The sequence below is a fragment of the Monocercomonoides exilis genome (assembly GCF_001643675.1).
Source record: "Monocercomonoides exilis strain PA203 chromosome Unknown scaffold43-869231, whole genome shotgun sequence".
Lineage (NCBI taxonomy): Eukaryota > Preaxostyla > Oxymonadida > Polymastigidae > Monocercomonoides > Monocercomonoides exilis.
Window position 1 is genome coordinate 279,006 of NW_027150588.1, and position 16,159 is coordinate 295,164.

At 41.5% G+C, this 16,159-nt stretch overlaps 4 protein-coding genes across 4 annotated transcripts; 1 reads left to right on the forward strand and 3 right to left on the reverse strand.

Moving 5' to 3' along the window:
- Window positions 1-33: 33 nt before the first annotated feature.
- Window positions 34-5,881, forward strand: MONOS_14247 (uncharacterized protein; the record flags this gene model as incomplete). Its single annotated transcript, XM_067867032.1, has 5 exons — window positions 34-197; window positions 259-4,124; window positions 4,347-4,545; window positions 4,657-4,737; window positions 4,925-5,881. The coding sequence occupies 5 exons, from the start codon at window positions 34-36 to the stop codon at window positions 5,112-5,114; spliced, it is 4,500 nt and encodes a 1,499-aa protein (XP_067722081.1). The 3' UTR covers window positions 5,115-5,881.
- On the reverse strand, window positions 5,851-8,301 carry MONOS_14248 (uncharacterized protein; the record flags this gene model as incomplete). The annotated part of the gene is made up of 2 exons (XM_067867033.1): window positions 5,851-8,236; window positions 8,298-8,301. The coding sequence occupies 2 exons, from the start codon at window positions 8,299-8,301 to the stop codon at window positions 6,294-6,296; spliced, it is 1,947 nt and encodes a 648-aa protein (XP_067722082.1). The 3' UTR covers window positions 5,851-6,293.
- Window positions 8,302-8,403: 102 nt separating this feature from the next.
- Window positions 8,404-9,961, reverse strand: MONOS_14249 (uncharacterized protein). The gene has a single exon (XM_067867034.1). It carries the CDS (start codon window positions 9,935-9,937, stop codon window positions 8,525-8,527), a length of 1,413 nt encoding a protein of 470 aa, XP_067722083.1. The 5' UTR covers window positions 9,938-9,961; the 3' UTR covers window positions 8,404-8,524.
- A 4,623-nt stretch (window positions 9,962-14,584) lies between these two features.
- MONOS_11961 (uncharacterized protein) lies at window positions 14,585-15,413 on the reverse strand (the record flags this gene model as incomplete). The annotated part of the gene is made up of 3 exons (XM_067864538.1): window positions 14,585-14,760; window positions 14,817-15,239; window positions 15,311-15,413. The coding sequence occupies 3 exons, from the start codon at window positions 15,411-15,413 to the stop codon at window positions 14,585-14,587; spliced, it is 702 nt and encodes a 233-aa protein (XP_067722084.1).
- Window positions 15,414-16,159: the final 746 nt, after the last annotated feature.

Below are 16,159 nucleotides of genomic sequence, written 5' to 3' on the forward strand. Positions count from 1 at the left end.
AAGATCTTTATGAATATGTAACATTTTTTACACATGAGTCAAAACTTGGACAGAATTGCTCCTAGAGACCCAATGCAAGCTATACGACAGCGTCAGCAAGCTTCATTGAAAGAACCATCGAGACCTTTCACTCCTCGAGATGACTCTAGATCTCTATTTCGTTCTTCTGACTTTTCTCGTCCTGATTCTCCAAGACGGTGTGCTTGATTTTTGTTAAATCCAAATCAAAAATTTTCAAATTCCAATTTATTATATTAGGAGTTTTTCCACTTCATCAAGGAGTCTTAGCTTGGGAAAAGCTCAGACAAGCATTTCATCTTCTTCATCTGTAGTTTCAACGCATGTACCTTCTTTTCGTTCTTTAATAGAAGGCCCTCAACGCCCATCAACACCTCTTTCTCAAATGACACATCACAATAGCATTTCATCTTCTAGAGTTGAGAATTCTTTTCAATCACCTCCACCTTCTCCAAGTCGCAGACTGAAGCCTCTTTCGCAGGACTCATCATCTCGTCCATCATCATCCAGGGCACAGAGGCAACGTTCTCTTTCTGAAACTTTTTCAACAACTTCTCTTGAACAAGAATTGCAAAACGTATCATTAACAGAAAATATCTCATCACGCCCAAAGATATCACGTCGCCCATCACCTCAGCGAAATAGCACTAATCAAAGACGCAGCGCTATTATATCTCAAATAATGTCCGATGGAATCGGTGATTTGAATCCTAAAAGCCTTGCAGATCGACATCAATATGCATCCTCTTCAATGACTGTTCAGCCAAAGATTAGGCAACGCAGACAACCAGTTATTGCATCCTCTTCTTCGTCTCACACTTCACTCAACAATCCACCCGAAGCTGCATCAGTGCCGTGCAATACACCTCGCGTTGCGGCAGTGTTAGAGACACCTGTGAAGAAAATTCCAATTTCTATCGGAGATGAGCATGATAAAGGAGATGCATCCAGAAACAAACGCCCAACATCAAACCTGACACGTCATCGGCCGATGACTCCACGCACAGAAAAAGCACATTTGATTTCTAATTATCAAATGACCACTCCACAAAAGGAAGATGTTCTGCTGCCCTCAAAAGCAGAGTATGAGTCTGGTGCATCCTTCTCCAAAATCATTGGGGAAAGCATCGAACACGACTGCTCTGAGAAAGTGCGTGCCATTTTGGCTGAGGAATCGGCATTCACCCTCCTCTCCCCCGAATGGTATGACCACCTGTTTGGAGAGGAAGAAGCCGACAACGACTATGCAAACGACCCCAACACAGGCTCTTCTGGTGCACACGGACGCCAAACTTCTCTGCCTCCCCCAAATGTCACTGTTGGCCAGGCACATCGTGTTCTCGAGCTGATGCAAGCATTACGTGAAGTCTTAGATGAAGATCCGTGCTGCCTGACATTCCGCGCTGTGGAGAGGCATCTCTTTCCTCTCCTCTTTTTGACTGGCTGGAGCTTCGATGAGTCACAGAAGCAGCCTGTGATGACTGCCTCTTCATCTGCTTCTTCTTCTTCTTCACAGAGTCAGCCAAATCGACAGGGCGCACAGAAGACGAGCAGACCAGCATCCCCCAGAAAAGGGAACCCATCCTTGTTTTCTCGGCCAAGCACTCCTTCTTCGTCTTCCTCTTCCTCATCTCTTTCATCAACTCGTTCATCAGGCCACCTTAATGCCTCGTCTGACCCTTCCTCTCCAGCCTCAACACAGCTCCTGTCTCGTGTTGTTCTGCGTGCATCTTCTCTTCTCATCCACACCCATCCTCCTCTGTCTGTCCTCCTCCTCATTCTTCGAGTGCTCTTCCACCACTCCCACCGCCCACACAACGACCCGCTGTTTCGCGAGGAAAAGCTGCTGATCCCCTTTCTGATTCTCCTCGACCTGCCCCATCCGCCTGCTGAAAAATTCGATATTCTCATCTTCTGCCTCGCCACACTGAAGAACGTGACGTCCACAGACAGAATGAATGGGGAGTTTCTGATCGATGCGGGTGTGCTGGACAGCGTCTGCACTGCAGTCGAAGGGATTGTGCTTCCTGTGGCAAGAGAGAGGAAAAGGAGAGAAGGAGAGAGAAAGTGGAAGAGGGCCCATGCAGCTGATGGAGAAAAAGATAAAGACCTCAGTGACTTAACTAATGACAGCAAGTACGATGCCTATGTAACTGATTTTTCATTAACAGACTCGGAACAGCTGATTTTGGAAGGCTCTTTCCTTTCTGATGCGTCCTCATCAGCATGTGCCTCTGAGTCAGCAGCAGACCCGTCTGTGATCGAATTTCTGGTGACTCAGCCAACAGTGTTTGTGAACTTTCTGATCCAGCTGACAGGGCTGGTGAGGAACATCTGTACTTTCCTGCCGTCGCATCTTCCGGCTGCGCTGGCAGCACTCGACGACGAGAGATGGACAGACGCAGACGATGCAGCTGCCAGTTGTGATGCTGCTGGAGGAGATGGAAAGGATGCTGATACAAACAGAAGTGCACGCGAAACTGGGAAGGAGAAAAGCAGTTGTAGCTATCAGAGCTCAAACATGATGCAGCCGCAGCAGAAATGTGTCCAGCTGTTTTCGAGTTATCTACCGTCGCTTCTTGCATTCACAGACGACGACATCGCATTCAACATCTCGCGAATCTTGTCGAAAGCATCGCTGGTGCGGCCTCTTGTGCGTGCAATGCAAGGACGTGGGAGAAGGGCAATAGAAAAAGACACACAAAGCAGCGATGAATCTAATGATCACAACGATAATGATTGGAGAGAGAGTGAAAGAGAGAAGAGAGATGAAGTCTCAAACGAGAACGAGGAGAACTGGATCCTTCAGGCGAATGTGCTGCTTCAGCTGGACAGAGGAATGGCTGCTCTCACTGAACCCAGCGATGCTGCTGGCATGCCTCGCTCACTCTCGTTTATGAAGCAACCTTCACACCCTTCTCTTTCTCATTCTTCTTCTTCCTCTTCCTCTCTTCCTCCTCTCCCGTCGTCTGCTGCACTTAGACTTCTGTTTGCAATCGCAAACACAACAGGCACATATTTCTCCTCACTTCCGTTCAAATCATCAGCACAGTCATCATCCACTTCCTCTTCTTGTGCTTCTTCAACCTCAGATTCTTTAAGCAACACTTCATCCCTTTCCTCCTCCTCCTCCTCCTCTTCTTCTTCTTCTTCTTCTTCGATTCCAACTGTTTCTGAGCCATCACCCTCGACTCTTCTGTTGGAATCCTCCTTCCGCGAGAGCTGGGCGGTGTGTGGAGCAGTTCCTGTGCTCTGCAGGCGCCTGCTGTTCAGCTGGCAGCGGGTGAAGGAAGCCAGAGAATCGCTCCGAACACACAGCGACCTCAGCACTGCTGGCTCCTACGGGATGATCGGCTCCTTGCAGCACCAGCCGACTGCGACTGTGCCGGGGAAGCAGAGGCCTGCGTCTGCCTCGTCACTGTTGGGGAACAAAGCAGGCAATTCTGCTGCGGCAAATGGGGCTGGCTCTGCAGCAGTGAATGTTGGCTCGCATGTTACAACACCAGAGCTGCTGGCAGCGTGTTATGACGAGCTGACGAAGACGATCAGCAGCATTGCGAATCTGAGTCTGGATGAAGAGACGAGGAAGATGTTTGAAAGGCAGAAGGCGGTGGAGTGCTTGACAGATGTGATTGTGATGCTGGTGAAGACAATGGTGGCGAGAGAGAAGGAGAAAGTTGCAAAGAAAGATATCTCTTTATCAATAGCTTCTTCTTCTTCTTCCTCTCTTTCAGTATCTAATCTATCAGCTAAATCAGAAGAATCACCGCTGAGCAGAAACGAAGAAGAGCTTCTTTTGAATGCACTTGCACTTGTTTCCAACCTCACGATAGATGCTGAGCCAGAAGCTGAAAATGTGCTTTTAGCAAATGCTGTCCCACTATCATTGTCATCAACATCGCAATCATCATCATCTTCTTCTTCTTCTTCCACATCTTCCTCTGCATCCTCTTCATCATACTCACACATTCACAGACTCATCACAGTCACTGCCCTGCATTTGCTTCCGTCTGCGTTCAACATCGAAATAACCATCGAATCTGCTCGAATTGTAGCGAACTTGTCTCGCTTCTCGTCTGTCATCCGTTATCTGATTCAAAGCAATGGTATAATGATTAAATATTTATGTTCTTTTTGAAAACGAATGAATGCTCATTTTTTATATTTTTTCAAAAAGTGTTTTTTCCTCAACTCTTATTTGAACTTTTTTTTCTTATTTTGATTTTTAACTTTGAAATTTCTTTTTTGTTTGAAACATCCTTCAAATTAATTGGAAAAAAAAAAACATTTATTAACACATTCGTTTTCTTATTTCCTCGATTTCACAGGAGCTGAAGTGCTGGTTGCTCTTCTTCTGCATGGCTCAGAGAGTGTGCTTGTGCCTATCACAGGAGCTATTCTGAACATGCTTCAAGACAAAGAGGCAGCAGAGTGGCTGATGGAGTGGGGCAAAGAAGAGAAAGAAGGAAGCTCTGCTAATGAGACTGATGCTGAAGAGGAGAGCGAAGGTGACTCAGTGATATTTAGGTTTGTTGAAGCATATTTGTTTTATTCTTTTAAAATTGCATTGTATTTTTTTTTTAACTTCACACAAATTTGCGGGAATTCATCAAATTTTCTTTCTTATTCCTTCTTTAGGCTTCTGGACATAGTTAACGATTGCGGGCTGATGAACTTGAATCTTGTAACGCTCATATGCCAATGCTTGGAGAGCATAAAGTTTGAATTATTTCTATTTTTGCTGTTAGTTTCCTACAGCATCGTTAAATTTTTGATTTTTTTTTATTTATTCCTTTATTCTTTGTCCGTTTCATTATTTCATTGATTTTCTTTTCGTGTTTTCTTCTTCTTCTTCTTCTTCTTCTTCTTCTTCTTCTTCTTCTTCTTCTTCTTCTTCTTCTTTCAGACGCAACACTCAAAATTCACCAACAGCATCCGAAACAGACATTTGCATAGAGACTCTTGATGCGCTTATGTCGCTTGCTTCGCAGTATGAGACAGATCCACCAGACTTGATGGAAAACTTGCTGAAAGCTGCTGCTTCTGCAAAGGCTTCCTTTTCAGATAATTCAGATGACGACTACGTCCCTTTTTGAATTGCTTTGCTTGCTTGTACAATTTGGGCTAAGAAAATAAATATTTTATCAGTGCTTGTGATTTCAAATAAAAATAGGAGATTACATAAACATGAAAGCGAAAATTATTGCAGCTGGATTGTTCAAAAACCGTAATAATCTTTTTAGCAATATGTTTCTTTTTTTAAAGAAAATTTAATTCATTCAGCATTGCATGCGATCCTTTATGTTTATTTCAAGCGTTTTTTATTGAGAGAATGAACCAAATTCATTAATAAAAAATAATTGCAAAATAATTGAATTTTGTTTTTAAAGAAAAAAAAACTTTATGCCAAATATCTTTTTAATTTTCTTTTTCTTTTTCTTTTTTTATTTTTTAGTGGTTAAAACATTATTCTATGAAAACTTCAAATCTCTTTTGTAGGTTGCCAACGAAAAGCAATTCCACAGAGCACCTAATATCTCAGTTATTCCAAAGTCAACAAAGAAGAATGAGTATTTGAAAACTTCAATCTCTTTGATTTTGCGTTAGATGTCGAAGATTAAAAAGAAAAAAAGCTCTTGATTATGGTTTTCGTGTATGTTCTCCATAGAAAGTTTGTGGAATTCCTTTTCATTCAAAAAAAGTTCTATGTATATGTATCAAAAGTTAGTTTTAACAATAATTTGCGTAACTATTTTACATGTATTTACGCGCATTAATTACATTTTTACCCTATTACTTTATTAGCTGTTTGAGTTTTAACATTTCTTTGCCTTTTATTTTGAAATATACAATTATTATTATCCATAAAATTGAAAACGTTAAAAGTATTAAAAAAGAAAAATAAAAAATTTGCATTGAATCACCGGAGCTCTTTATAAATCCGAAGCAAACGGTTTTAACCAAATTTCTGAAACAAGTTAGCCAAGATCTTGCAAAAGAAACACATTATCTTTTAGAAAACAGCTTTCAGAATGAATAAAAGCGAGAGCTGTCAGCAGAAATAACACATGGCATCTGCAGCTTTCCCAAATCATCAATCCAACCCTTCGCAGGATCTTCTTCAAAAAGTTGTTCTGCTGATTTGGGAAAGAGAATGTGTTCTGAATATAACATCAGTTGCCTTATCAACACTTTCAAGAAAGATTCATTCATCAGCGAGAAAACAATGAAATCTCACAAAAGCACAGGCGAAAGCACACGTCCAATCCGACTCTTCACTGCAGCTGTGTTGCTGTCTGTTTCAAAGGAGGAATCGAACAGATCTGAGGCGCTGGCAGCAGCGGTGGAAGTTTCTGCGGCCGAACATGAATACCAGCTGCCTGAATTCGCGAGAGAATCTTGTTCAGCTCTGCATCAGCTGAAGGAGGATATCGCTTTATTTCCTCGCCTTCTTCCGAAGCAGACGCTGGCTGGTTGCAAAAAGCAGTGGATTCGGACAGGATTACTCTTTCTGCATCGCCTTCGCACAGGCACAGCACAGCTGCTGGAAAAGAGCAAGTTTCAGGAATTGCACTTGCACCAGCAATGGAATTCTGCGCAGCACCATCAACCAAATGGAGTTGGCCATTTGGCTGTGCTACACAGCAGCAAGCATTTCGCGTTGGCATCACAGAAACGCCAGCTTGATGTGGATGATCCGTCAAAGCTCTGCTGTTCCCCATCTCCGACTCATCTTTGCCGCATAGAAAATCCTGTTTTGGATTGGCAAAGTGAAAGGTCTCTCCAATTCTCTGATTTCCTTCATGTTTCTGGTCTGATCCTTCTTCTTCTTCTTCTTCTTCTTTTTCTTTTTCAATTTCTGCAGCATTGCTGCAAAACGGATTTGCAAAGTCAACACTTTGCCTGCCATCGAATATTGATCTCGCATATTCGCTCTCTTCGCTGAAATCGACAGCTTTCCCTTTCCCTTCATTTACATCATTCGAGCTCAAAATGCCCCCTTCCGCTTCTCGATCTACCAACATGTTGTTCGTCTTGTGCTTCTCCGCATCTTCCACCCCCAACAATTTGCTCGAAAGCTCCTCCTCAGTCTGGCATTCCACCAGCGTTCTTTCCAGTGCTTGCTGTGCCTCCTTTTCCTCCAACCTTGCTTCTGCATCGCTCCACATCTTTGCCTCTTCCTCTTCTTCCACCCACGCTTTCCTCACCCACACCCCAAACCTCTTCCAGTGTTCCTTCGCCTCTTTGATCTCCTTCCGGATCCGCTTCCTCCTTTTCCGTTCCAGTTTTTCTTCTCTCATCAGCTGTCTCTTCTCCTCCTCTTCCACCCTCCCGCCTCCCACCCCAATTCCAATCGAAGAAGCAGCTGAGGTATCGTTGGCCGCTCTCCACCACTCTTCGTTCTGCTGCTTCTGCCTTTCATATTCGGCATCACTGTCCCGCCACCTCGCCACCATCCGCCCCCGCCTTCCAACCTCCTCCAGACACTCCCCTTCGACGTTGTATGTTGGAGTCCCGCTCAGCTGGCTCTTTTTCCCCAGCTTCCCTTCCAGCCCATCAGAGCTCCAATCACTTTCGCTGCTGTCTGTCTCTGCCTCCCTTTCATCGCAGCTCCATTGCTTGTGTGCATCTTTTTCTGTTTCGCTCTCCTTTCTCCCTTTCTGCTCCTTATTTTTCGCTCCGACAGCACAGCAATTGCAGCGCTTTTCTATTGCTAATCCATCATTGCTCAAAAATGGCAGCTCAAGCAAAGCCGTTTTTTGCGTGGTACTCGATTCTCCTGACTTTCTGTTTGTACACGCATCCACGCGTTGTAAAAACGGTGATTCCCAGAAGTTATGGCCCAATAAGCCAGTGCATTTCGAATGATAACTCGATGAGTCAAGCGTAATAGAATCCTCAAAAACAGATGCTTCAGGCAAATGCTTGCCCGCTTTCAACTCTGTTGGTGTTATTGAAGCTGTAGAGCTGACGTACGATTTTCCCTCTCCTTTGCTCTCAATAACTACGTTTTGGTCTAACTTGTCTTCTGATGAAATTTCAGCCTTTTTGGAGTTGCATGACGCTGTCGAACAGAAAAGTGCGTTGTCCCAATAAAATCTGTGGGAGGTGTTCATTTTATCCTCCATATCGCCAGATGCAGCCTCGCTCGATGCACTCGACAAAAATGCTGTTTTCCATTCTGAACTTTCTGAAACATTGAATGCGTTCTGCGTCTCTGGCAAAACACATAAAAACACTTAATCCAACAACAAAACGTTCTACAAATCATTCCATACCCATTGGCCACGGGGCAGTTCTGCTCCTGTTTTTCTCAATAATTCCAGCTGAAGCACAATTCGTCTCGACGCTTTTGCAGTCGTCCAAAAAAAAGAAAAAAGAAAGTGCAAGCAAACAGCAATTAAAGGTAATTGCTCAAAGAATGAAGCGTATTTTGAAAAGCCTTGAATGATGTGAAAACAGAAAAAAACAGAATATTTTATTTTTTTGTGCCCACACAATTATCTTATGGGGCTGTTTTCTTTTCTGCCCCAAACAGCCGAAAACGCGCTGTCTGCTCCGTGCAGCTGTTCCACCCTGGCTTGAACACAGGCTCAAATGGTACATCAGGCTTCGGCTTTGGTACTCCTTTGAACGTCACAGGCGAGGCATACATTCTGTGCGCCCTTGTCTGTTTTGCCAATGCATCGCTCCTCCAATGTGCCCCCTCCTCGCCGAAGCAGGGCAACGGTCCATACGATTCTGTACAGCTGCCGGATAGCCAGGCTGAAGAAGAAGTCTGTTGCCAGGAAGCATTCTCTGCCAGGCGTTGCTGGTCGTGAGATGGAGGATAAAGCCTGTCTTCACATTTCGCTGGAAGCATGGAACACGCACTGCTCAACTCTCCAGTCGTCATCTGTAGCCCCACTGTTGAATGAGCCGAGGATGAAACATCACTTTCAAATGCTGATGCCACTGTGCCTGCATGCCAAACATCGTCGTCCCATTTCGGCAAAGCAGATGGTGGAGGCGAACAAGGTGGCGATGGGATATCTGCCTCGTCAATCTCCTTCTCTTGCTCCTTCTCTTGCTCTTTTCCCTTCCAACTGCCTGTCTGTTCGATGCTCGCACCAAACTGGCCCAATGCATCCGAAGCCAAGGCAACATTACCCCAGTTGTTTGGTTCAGCAGATGCTTCACACATCGGCTGATACTCCTCGTCATTCTCTGCAGGCAATTCTTTGGTTCTGTTCTGCTGCTTTCCCAAAAATGAATCAATCCCTCCAACCAGCAGATCTGCAGGAAACTGGCCCAACTGTGCATGCATGCTGTTCTGTTGCAAGGAAGGTGACAAAGAATACAAAGGAGACTCGTTGATCAGGGACGGAGCAGGCGCAAATGCAAAAGCAGGAGGCGAAGGATCAGCCAGTGCTGCTGAATGCAAAGAAGGCGAAAATGAAACAGGAGATGATAGCACAGACTCCTCTTCCTCCCTTGCGTCTGCTCCTCCTGCCAGTCTCCTCCTTCCTGTGATGCCCCACCGCCTGTCCTTGTGCCGCTCCTTTTCGAGCTCGTACCGCTGCAGATAGCCCATCTCCAGCAATTGCTCCTTTTCCACACGCTTCTGCTCCCGATGAGCTAAGAATTCTGCCCATTCTGTTGGTTCTTCAGCCATCCGTGCCATCTGCCCCAGCTCCTCGTCTGTTGCCTTCTCCGCTTCATCCACTTGCACAAGCCTCTCTTGCACCCTTCTTTCATTTTCTGCCGCTGCCTCCTTTGCTTCCCGCCACATCTCCATCTCCTCCTCACTCGTCGCCCACTCTTTCTCCACCCATATCCTGCTGTTCTTCCACAGCCGCTTCGCCTCTTTGATCTGCGAGCGGATAAGCTTCATCCGCTTCTTCTTCAGCTTCTTCTCCTTTTTCACCAATTCCTGCATTCCTTTCGCTCCGTTCCTCTTTTCTTCCTCCTCATCCTGCTTTTCGCTCCAATCTGTTTCTGAATGGTCATCACTTGTCCTCCCCACCTCACTTTCATTTGCCTCATCGTTCATCCCTCTTTCATCCTTTTCTCTTCTCTTTCCTCTCTTTTGTGCTCTTTCTCTTCCATCTCCTCCTTTTTCAACCTTCTCCATTTCAGCCAGCAGCTCGTGCATTTTCTGCTCGATCGCCTCGTCATCATGCTTCCACCGCCCCAGCAGCTCCATCTTAATCACCGCCAGTTCTGTCGATTCCCTTGGCACTGCTGTGTGGTTGATTTCTTTTATTGTTTCTGTTTCGATCTCTTCTCCTTCATCCAAATGCGTCGTTGCTTCGGAATTTGTGGAGATCGCCTCTTCTTTTGGAATTGGACTCAGAAACTTGGTTCTGGTAGTTTCTTCAGCAGGAATCTCATTTCTCTCTCTCGTTTCATTGCTTGTTCCGATTCCTGAAAAAGCGCTTTTGTCCTTCTTTCCACAAGAGCCAGACAACTTTTCGTCTTCTGCCCTTGTTTTCCAGCCTGTACGTGCTCCGCCAATTTGTTCCAGAAGCCGGCTTGTTGCTGAGCCTGGAAAGCTGGAAGCATATTCCTTCTTTGAGCATTCGCTGAACCAGATAGGTGATTTTTCCATGTCTTCATCGCCTTTGCAGTCACTCTGTGCATGAGCCACACTGAAAATGCGTGCAGTGAGATGATTTCTTTGGAAAAAGGAAAATAGAATGGAACACTCGAAACATTTCTGCCAAACGGAGGCCGCTCGCTCGAACTGGAAGATGAACCAGAATAACCCTCACTGCTCCCCGTGTAGCTCTGCAACTGCGTCTGAAAAGGTATTGAAGAATGGTGCTTTGACGCATGGCCCGAATATTTCCCTGTTGGAAAATACTGCTCGGCATCCGCCTTGCTGCTGACCATGAATGCTGTTCTCGCTCCACATGACCCAGAACTTGTATTGAAGCATCGGGGAGATGGCACTGTGCGACGTTCCTCCTGGTAGCCAACAGCAAAATAATTATATTCAAGATTCACAGCCAAGCGAATCACAAAATTCAAAATGTCAAGAAAATGCACTAACCCAGAAAAAACAAAAATAAATACCTTTGTGTGCAGATTGTTGTCGCTGTTTCCGTCCATGAAGCAAATTATCCAGATTTTTTTATTTTTTCATTAAAAGAATTTTGTTTATGCATTCTGATCTACAAAATCATCAGTTCATCAGCGAAAGAATCCATCTCCACATCGAAATTCAGTGGTTAGCAATCCCGTTCTTTGAACGCATCCACATTGAAAAATGCTGAAGAAATTGTTGATATCTGATGATTCGAAGTGTGCAATCTTTTCCAATAATGAATGAATCTCAACAGAGCAATCAGCAAAGCTCACACAGAAGAGACGAAGGCAACATAAATATGAATTAATTGTTGTTGTATTTTTGCAAAGGGAATGAGAAAAATGAAGTTGAATTCTATCCAAAAGAATGTGAAATGTTTTTTCCCAATAAAGAGACAAGAGACAAAAAAGACAAAGAAATTGAAACGCAAATGCTATTTGTGAATTTGACTGTACATACAGCCCTGTTGGCCTTTAAGATTTTCAGAAGCAGATGTGTTGCAGTTGTTGATGGGTATTCATAAAGGTATTTGCACAGAACAACAACGTCAATTTCTTGGAAAATGGAAGTTTCTCTTCTCCTGAGCTTTGGGTTGTTGAGCATCCCAGACTCGATATTTTGTTCTGAAAAAAAAGGCAACTCATGAAAAGTGCTGTAGATCCTTGTATTTCTGCATTATTGATCCTTTTGCATTCTTGCTTTTCAGATTTCCTTATTTGTGTTTTTGAGAGCGTTCTTCGTCATGGAGCATGCAATGCCGAAGAAGAGCAGAGCTGCAATTTTTCCAATAAAACTCGAAAAATTTTCGCAAAAGAGGGAAAGGCTGTTATATGCACAGAGGAAAGTGCTTATGGCAACTGTGTTGCATGTCATTCGACAAATGTGCTTGAAAGAAGGATTGCTTGTGGGATCAGATATTCCACCTTGTTTTCATGTTTTAATTCGATATTTGCAAAAAAAGCATCAGGCAAGACACCCATTGGCCAACACTGAATGGATTGAACCAAATGAGTCAACGAGAAACTTGGAAGAGCATGCTTCTCAGAGGTTGTTGAGCTTGTGGAGAGATGTGAGAATGTGAGCTTGCTGAAGATTGAACGAGTTTCGATTATGTTGGCAACTGCCAGGAATTGAGGAAACATAGAAGAATTGGAGTTGTGTGCACATTGCGAATGGGTGTTGGCTGGCTGCTTGGATTGTGTTGGCTGAGCACCCTGTGATATGCAAAGATGAGTTTTCTTATTTGCCAATAGTTTCAATTCATTTGAAAGAGCATTTTAATTTGATTGATGTGTTCCGTTTTGAAATGTCACTAATTTGAGTTTTTATTGCAATTGATTTGAAAGCGAATTTTTCATTGAAACAACCAGCTGATGAATCAACTTCTTTTATTTGAATTGTAATCATCAATTACTGAAGATTGAACGAGTCTTTTTCCTGTAAGTTGATATTCATCATTTGAAAGAACAGCACCGATTATTGATTTCAAGCGTTAGGTCTGTGGATCTTTTTGCAGGATATCCTTTGTCAACGTTGATGATTTTTCGAAAGTTCTAAAGGCCTGAAAGAATATCGTTTATTCTCACAACAATAATTATGTTATTATCGTTTAACAAAAGTGTGGAGGAGCATTCTAATAGATTTTATCGGAGATATATGGTAATTTCCGAATAAAATTGTTCTGTTCATGATTATTTGAAGGTTTATTTCTTTGAAGAAATTACATGTTGCAAAGAACTTACTAAAATGAAAGGTTGATTGAATACCGTTTATCAGTTAATTTCAATGAGATTAAAATTGTTCATAATCGAACTAAGTGATGATAAAGCAAACCATCTGGAATATTTCAGGAAGCAAAAGCAATATTTTGAATATTATTGACTCTAATTATTGATTTAAAAAATTGCATGCAAAACATGTTTGTAAAGTTTTTCTGGTTAAATTTTCATGAAAATTCAAAACAAACAGTAAATAAAAACGTACACATATAATGAATAGCATAAAGCGAAAATTGAAAGAAAAGAAAGAAAGAAAGAAATGTTGGTTATTTCTCATAAGAATAGCTTGCGTTTCGAAAGAGTCTTTAAATCATAACGATTTTCACTCATTTCAAAAACAGAAATGCCAGGCAATCTCTCTCTCTCTCTTTAGCCATTTCAAAAAATGATAAATTACAAAAAAAATATCAAAATGGAAACATATCAGCCTAATTGAAGGATTTACAATTAAAAAGAAGTTTATTCCAAATAAAATAATTCAGTAAGTCAATGCAAACAATGTGGGATTGAAACATTTTCTTTGAAGAATTCTCATTTTTATTTTCATCTTGGATATATTGCAGAATCATTTAATATCTTTCTTTCAACTACATTTCTTCTTCGCATTCTTCTTCTTCATTATCATCTTCGCATTCTTCACCTCTTTCGTCATCTCTCCAATTATTTGAAAACGAATATTTACATTTCACGTACTCATTTGAGGACATGCCACCTGCACTTATGCATTCTATAAGCTGCTCATAACTCTCATTGTTTGGGCTCTTCGTCCACATTTCTTCTTCTTCTTCTTCTTCTTCTTCCTTTTCTTCTTCTTCTTCCTTTTCTTCTTTGACAAGTTGTTCTGCTTTCGTTTTTTCTGGATCTTTGTTTTCATACATCGCACAAACCATGCATATTCTTGGATCACATTTTGCTTCTAACCTTCGTTTAATATGTTCTTCATTTTTGGCTATCCATTTTCGTTCTGAAACATATGGCGCCATTTGTGCGTGCAAAACGTCCAACACTCCTTCTTCTTCGCAAACTTCTCTCAACATAGCTGTCAATTCCTTGCGCAAAGGCTGAGGAAGACGTTTATTTCCAATCATATTGTTACTCGGGCCTTTCCTGCAAAGCGATTGTATCTGTGCAACAGAGGACAATGAAGCCCATCCGCCTATCAGCGCATCTGCAGCCTCCAACTTTAACTTGTCATTTGTTGCATCGCACAGCAGCGAAGCTATTCTGCACATCACATCTCTTTTCATGAGTCGTGTAATTGACTCGTAAGCTTGGCTTCCAAGCCAATCACCGACGCATTTAACTGCACACAATTGAAATGTTGTTATCATTGCTTGAATGCTTTCCTCTTCGCAAAATAGTCCGTCTGCCATTTGCTGGAAGTTCACTTCACCAGAAGAGTAAATATCATCCCAACTTTCATCAAAAAACTTGCTTCCCGGGAAAATCGCCTTCCAATCATCTTCTGTCCAATTTCCAAGCAAATACCCAAGCACTTTCTCAATAACATTATCCAGTTTCCTGAACAAATAATCAAATGCCTTTCTGTGATAGGAAGCTAGACTCTGCAAACACTCAAATGCTTTTATTGCAATTGAGCAAACCGGGCCGTGCAAGTACACAGGAGGAGTCCAACAAGAAGAATTGCCATTGGACAACTCAGGAAATGTTTGTGAAGAATCATTCGGATTTGGAACTGGAATAAATGAATCAATTGTTAAAGACTGTTATAATTTGAACCATCGCTCAGGTCCAATATAATTTTAAGTGTAGACAATTCTTTCACTATCTCCAGTGCTTCCATAATCACTGAAGGAATGCTGTTGGATAGAAGACCATATAACCATTCACCAATTTTTGCTGGCTCATATTCCCCAATGTATGGCGTTGCTCCTGGGTATAATTTTTAAATATTTGATTAACATGAAGGAGGCAATAGAATATCATACCGTAATCAATTGTCACTGCTCGTAAATATGCAAGGGTTAACAAACAAATATCTTCATCTTTGCATTTTCCCAACTCAGCCAGCTCATCTTCAATTATATCGTACATGGATTCTGTGTGAAAAAATGGAATGGACATAGCAAGATGCTGCGCCGGTTTCGAAAGACGAGCAATGTCCTTGGAAAAATCATTTTCTGTTAAATCGCCATCGAAACAAACAATTCGGATTGAATATCCAAGAACTCGAGCGGCTAAAAGTTCAATTGGCTTATCCAGGTTTCCGCACACTTCTTTCAATTTTTTCTTAAAACTTATGAACGTTTTGTAATCGTAATGATTTGAGCTATGTGGATCAATAATTTTTAGTAAATGGTAAAGCCTTTTCATCAGTTTCTCAAGCTTCATCCCTTCCGCCAATATTATTTCTTTGTAAGAAAGAAATATATCAAAAAGAAAAATAGTTTGGCGAGATATTAAACACAGCAATAATATAAACCTTCCAACAAAACTTTGAGCTCGTTTTTCGAATTTTTCCAAACTCTTTCTTCGATGCGTTCTTTTTCTGCTTCTTTAGTGTTAGCTGCATTCATCATAATCATCGTTGTCTTTTCTTAGTCTTCCTTCAGTTGCGATCGAAAAATTGTTGAGTTTTTGAGAAAAACAAAATTCATTATGGGTATGTTCTTTCGAATTATAATAGAATTTGATCATTTTTCTTTAAATGTTTTTATTGTTGAACTTTATTTCTGTTGATTTGACAAAATTAATCCTGGGTGGTGTATTGGAAATTTTGTTTTTCTTCAGTTAGTTACATAAATATTTAATAATTATTTTTTCCACGAAATTGTTATTAATCGAAATTTTCTTTTGAGCAATCAAAATTTCTTAATAAATGAAAATTTGCTTTTGAGAAGATGCGACAAATGAAATCATTCATTTGATAGAAAAACTTAATTTTTTGGATTTTTTTTATCATTCAAAAAATTATGTTTTGGAGTGGTTAATGGCATGTTCTTCATCATGCAGATTTTCTAATCATTATTTTATATGAATGTTGTAAATATAATTTACATTAATGTTTAAAAATTTTTGATAAAATCCTAATTTTCATCAATTGTTTTTTTCTTTTTCCAGAAATAACAAGAAAAAGTGATTAATGGTGAAAAATTGTTATAAAGTGAGTTAAATCTTAATTTTGAAATTTTTTTCAATCCTTTTTTGAACCTGAAATATTGATATCGCATAAAATACCGGACATCGCACAAAATACCGGACAAGATCGATTTCCCAATAACCGCAAGAGGAATGATTCTGACAATTTTCCTCAAAATATATCTCATCAATA

Excerpts from the sequence above, each read along its gene's own strand:
- MONOS_14249 (XM_067867034.1), bottom strand. The coding sequence starts at position 9,937 with ATGCAGGAATTGGTGAAAAAGGAGAAGAAGCTGAAGAAGAAGCGGATG.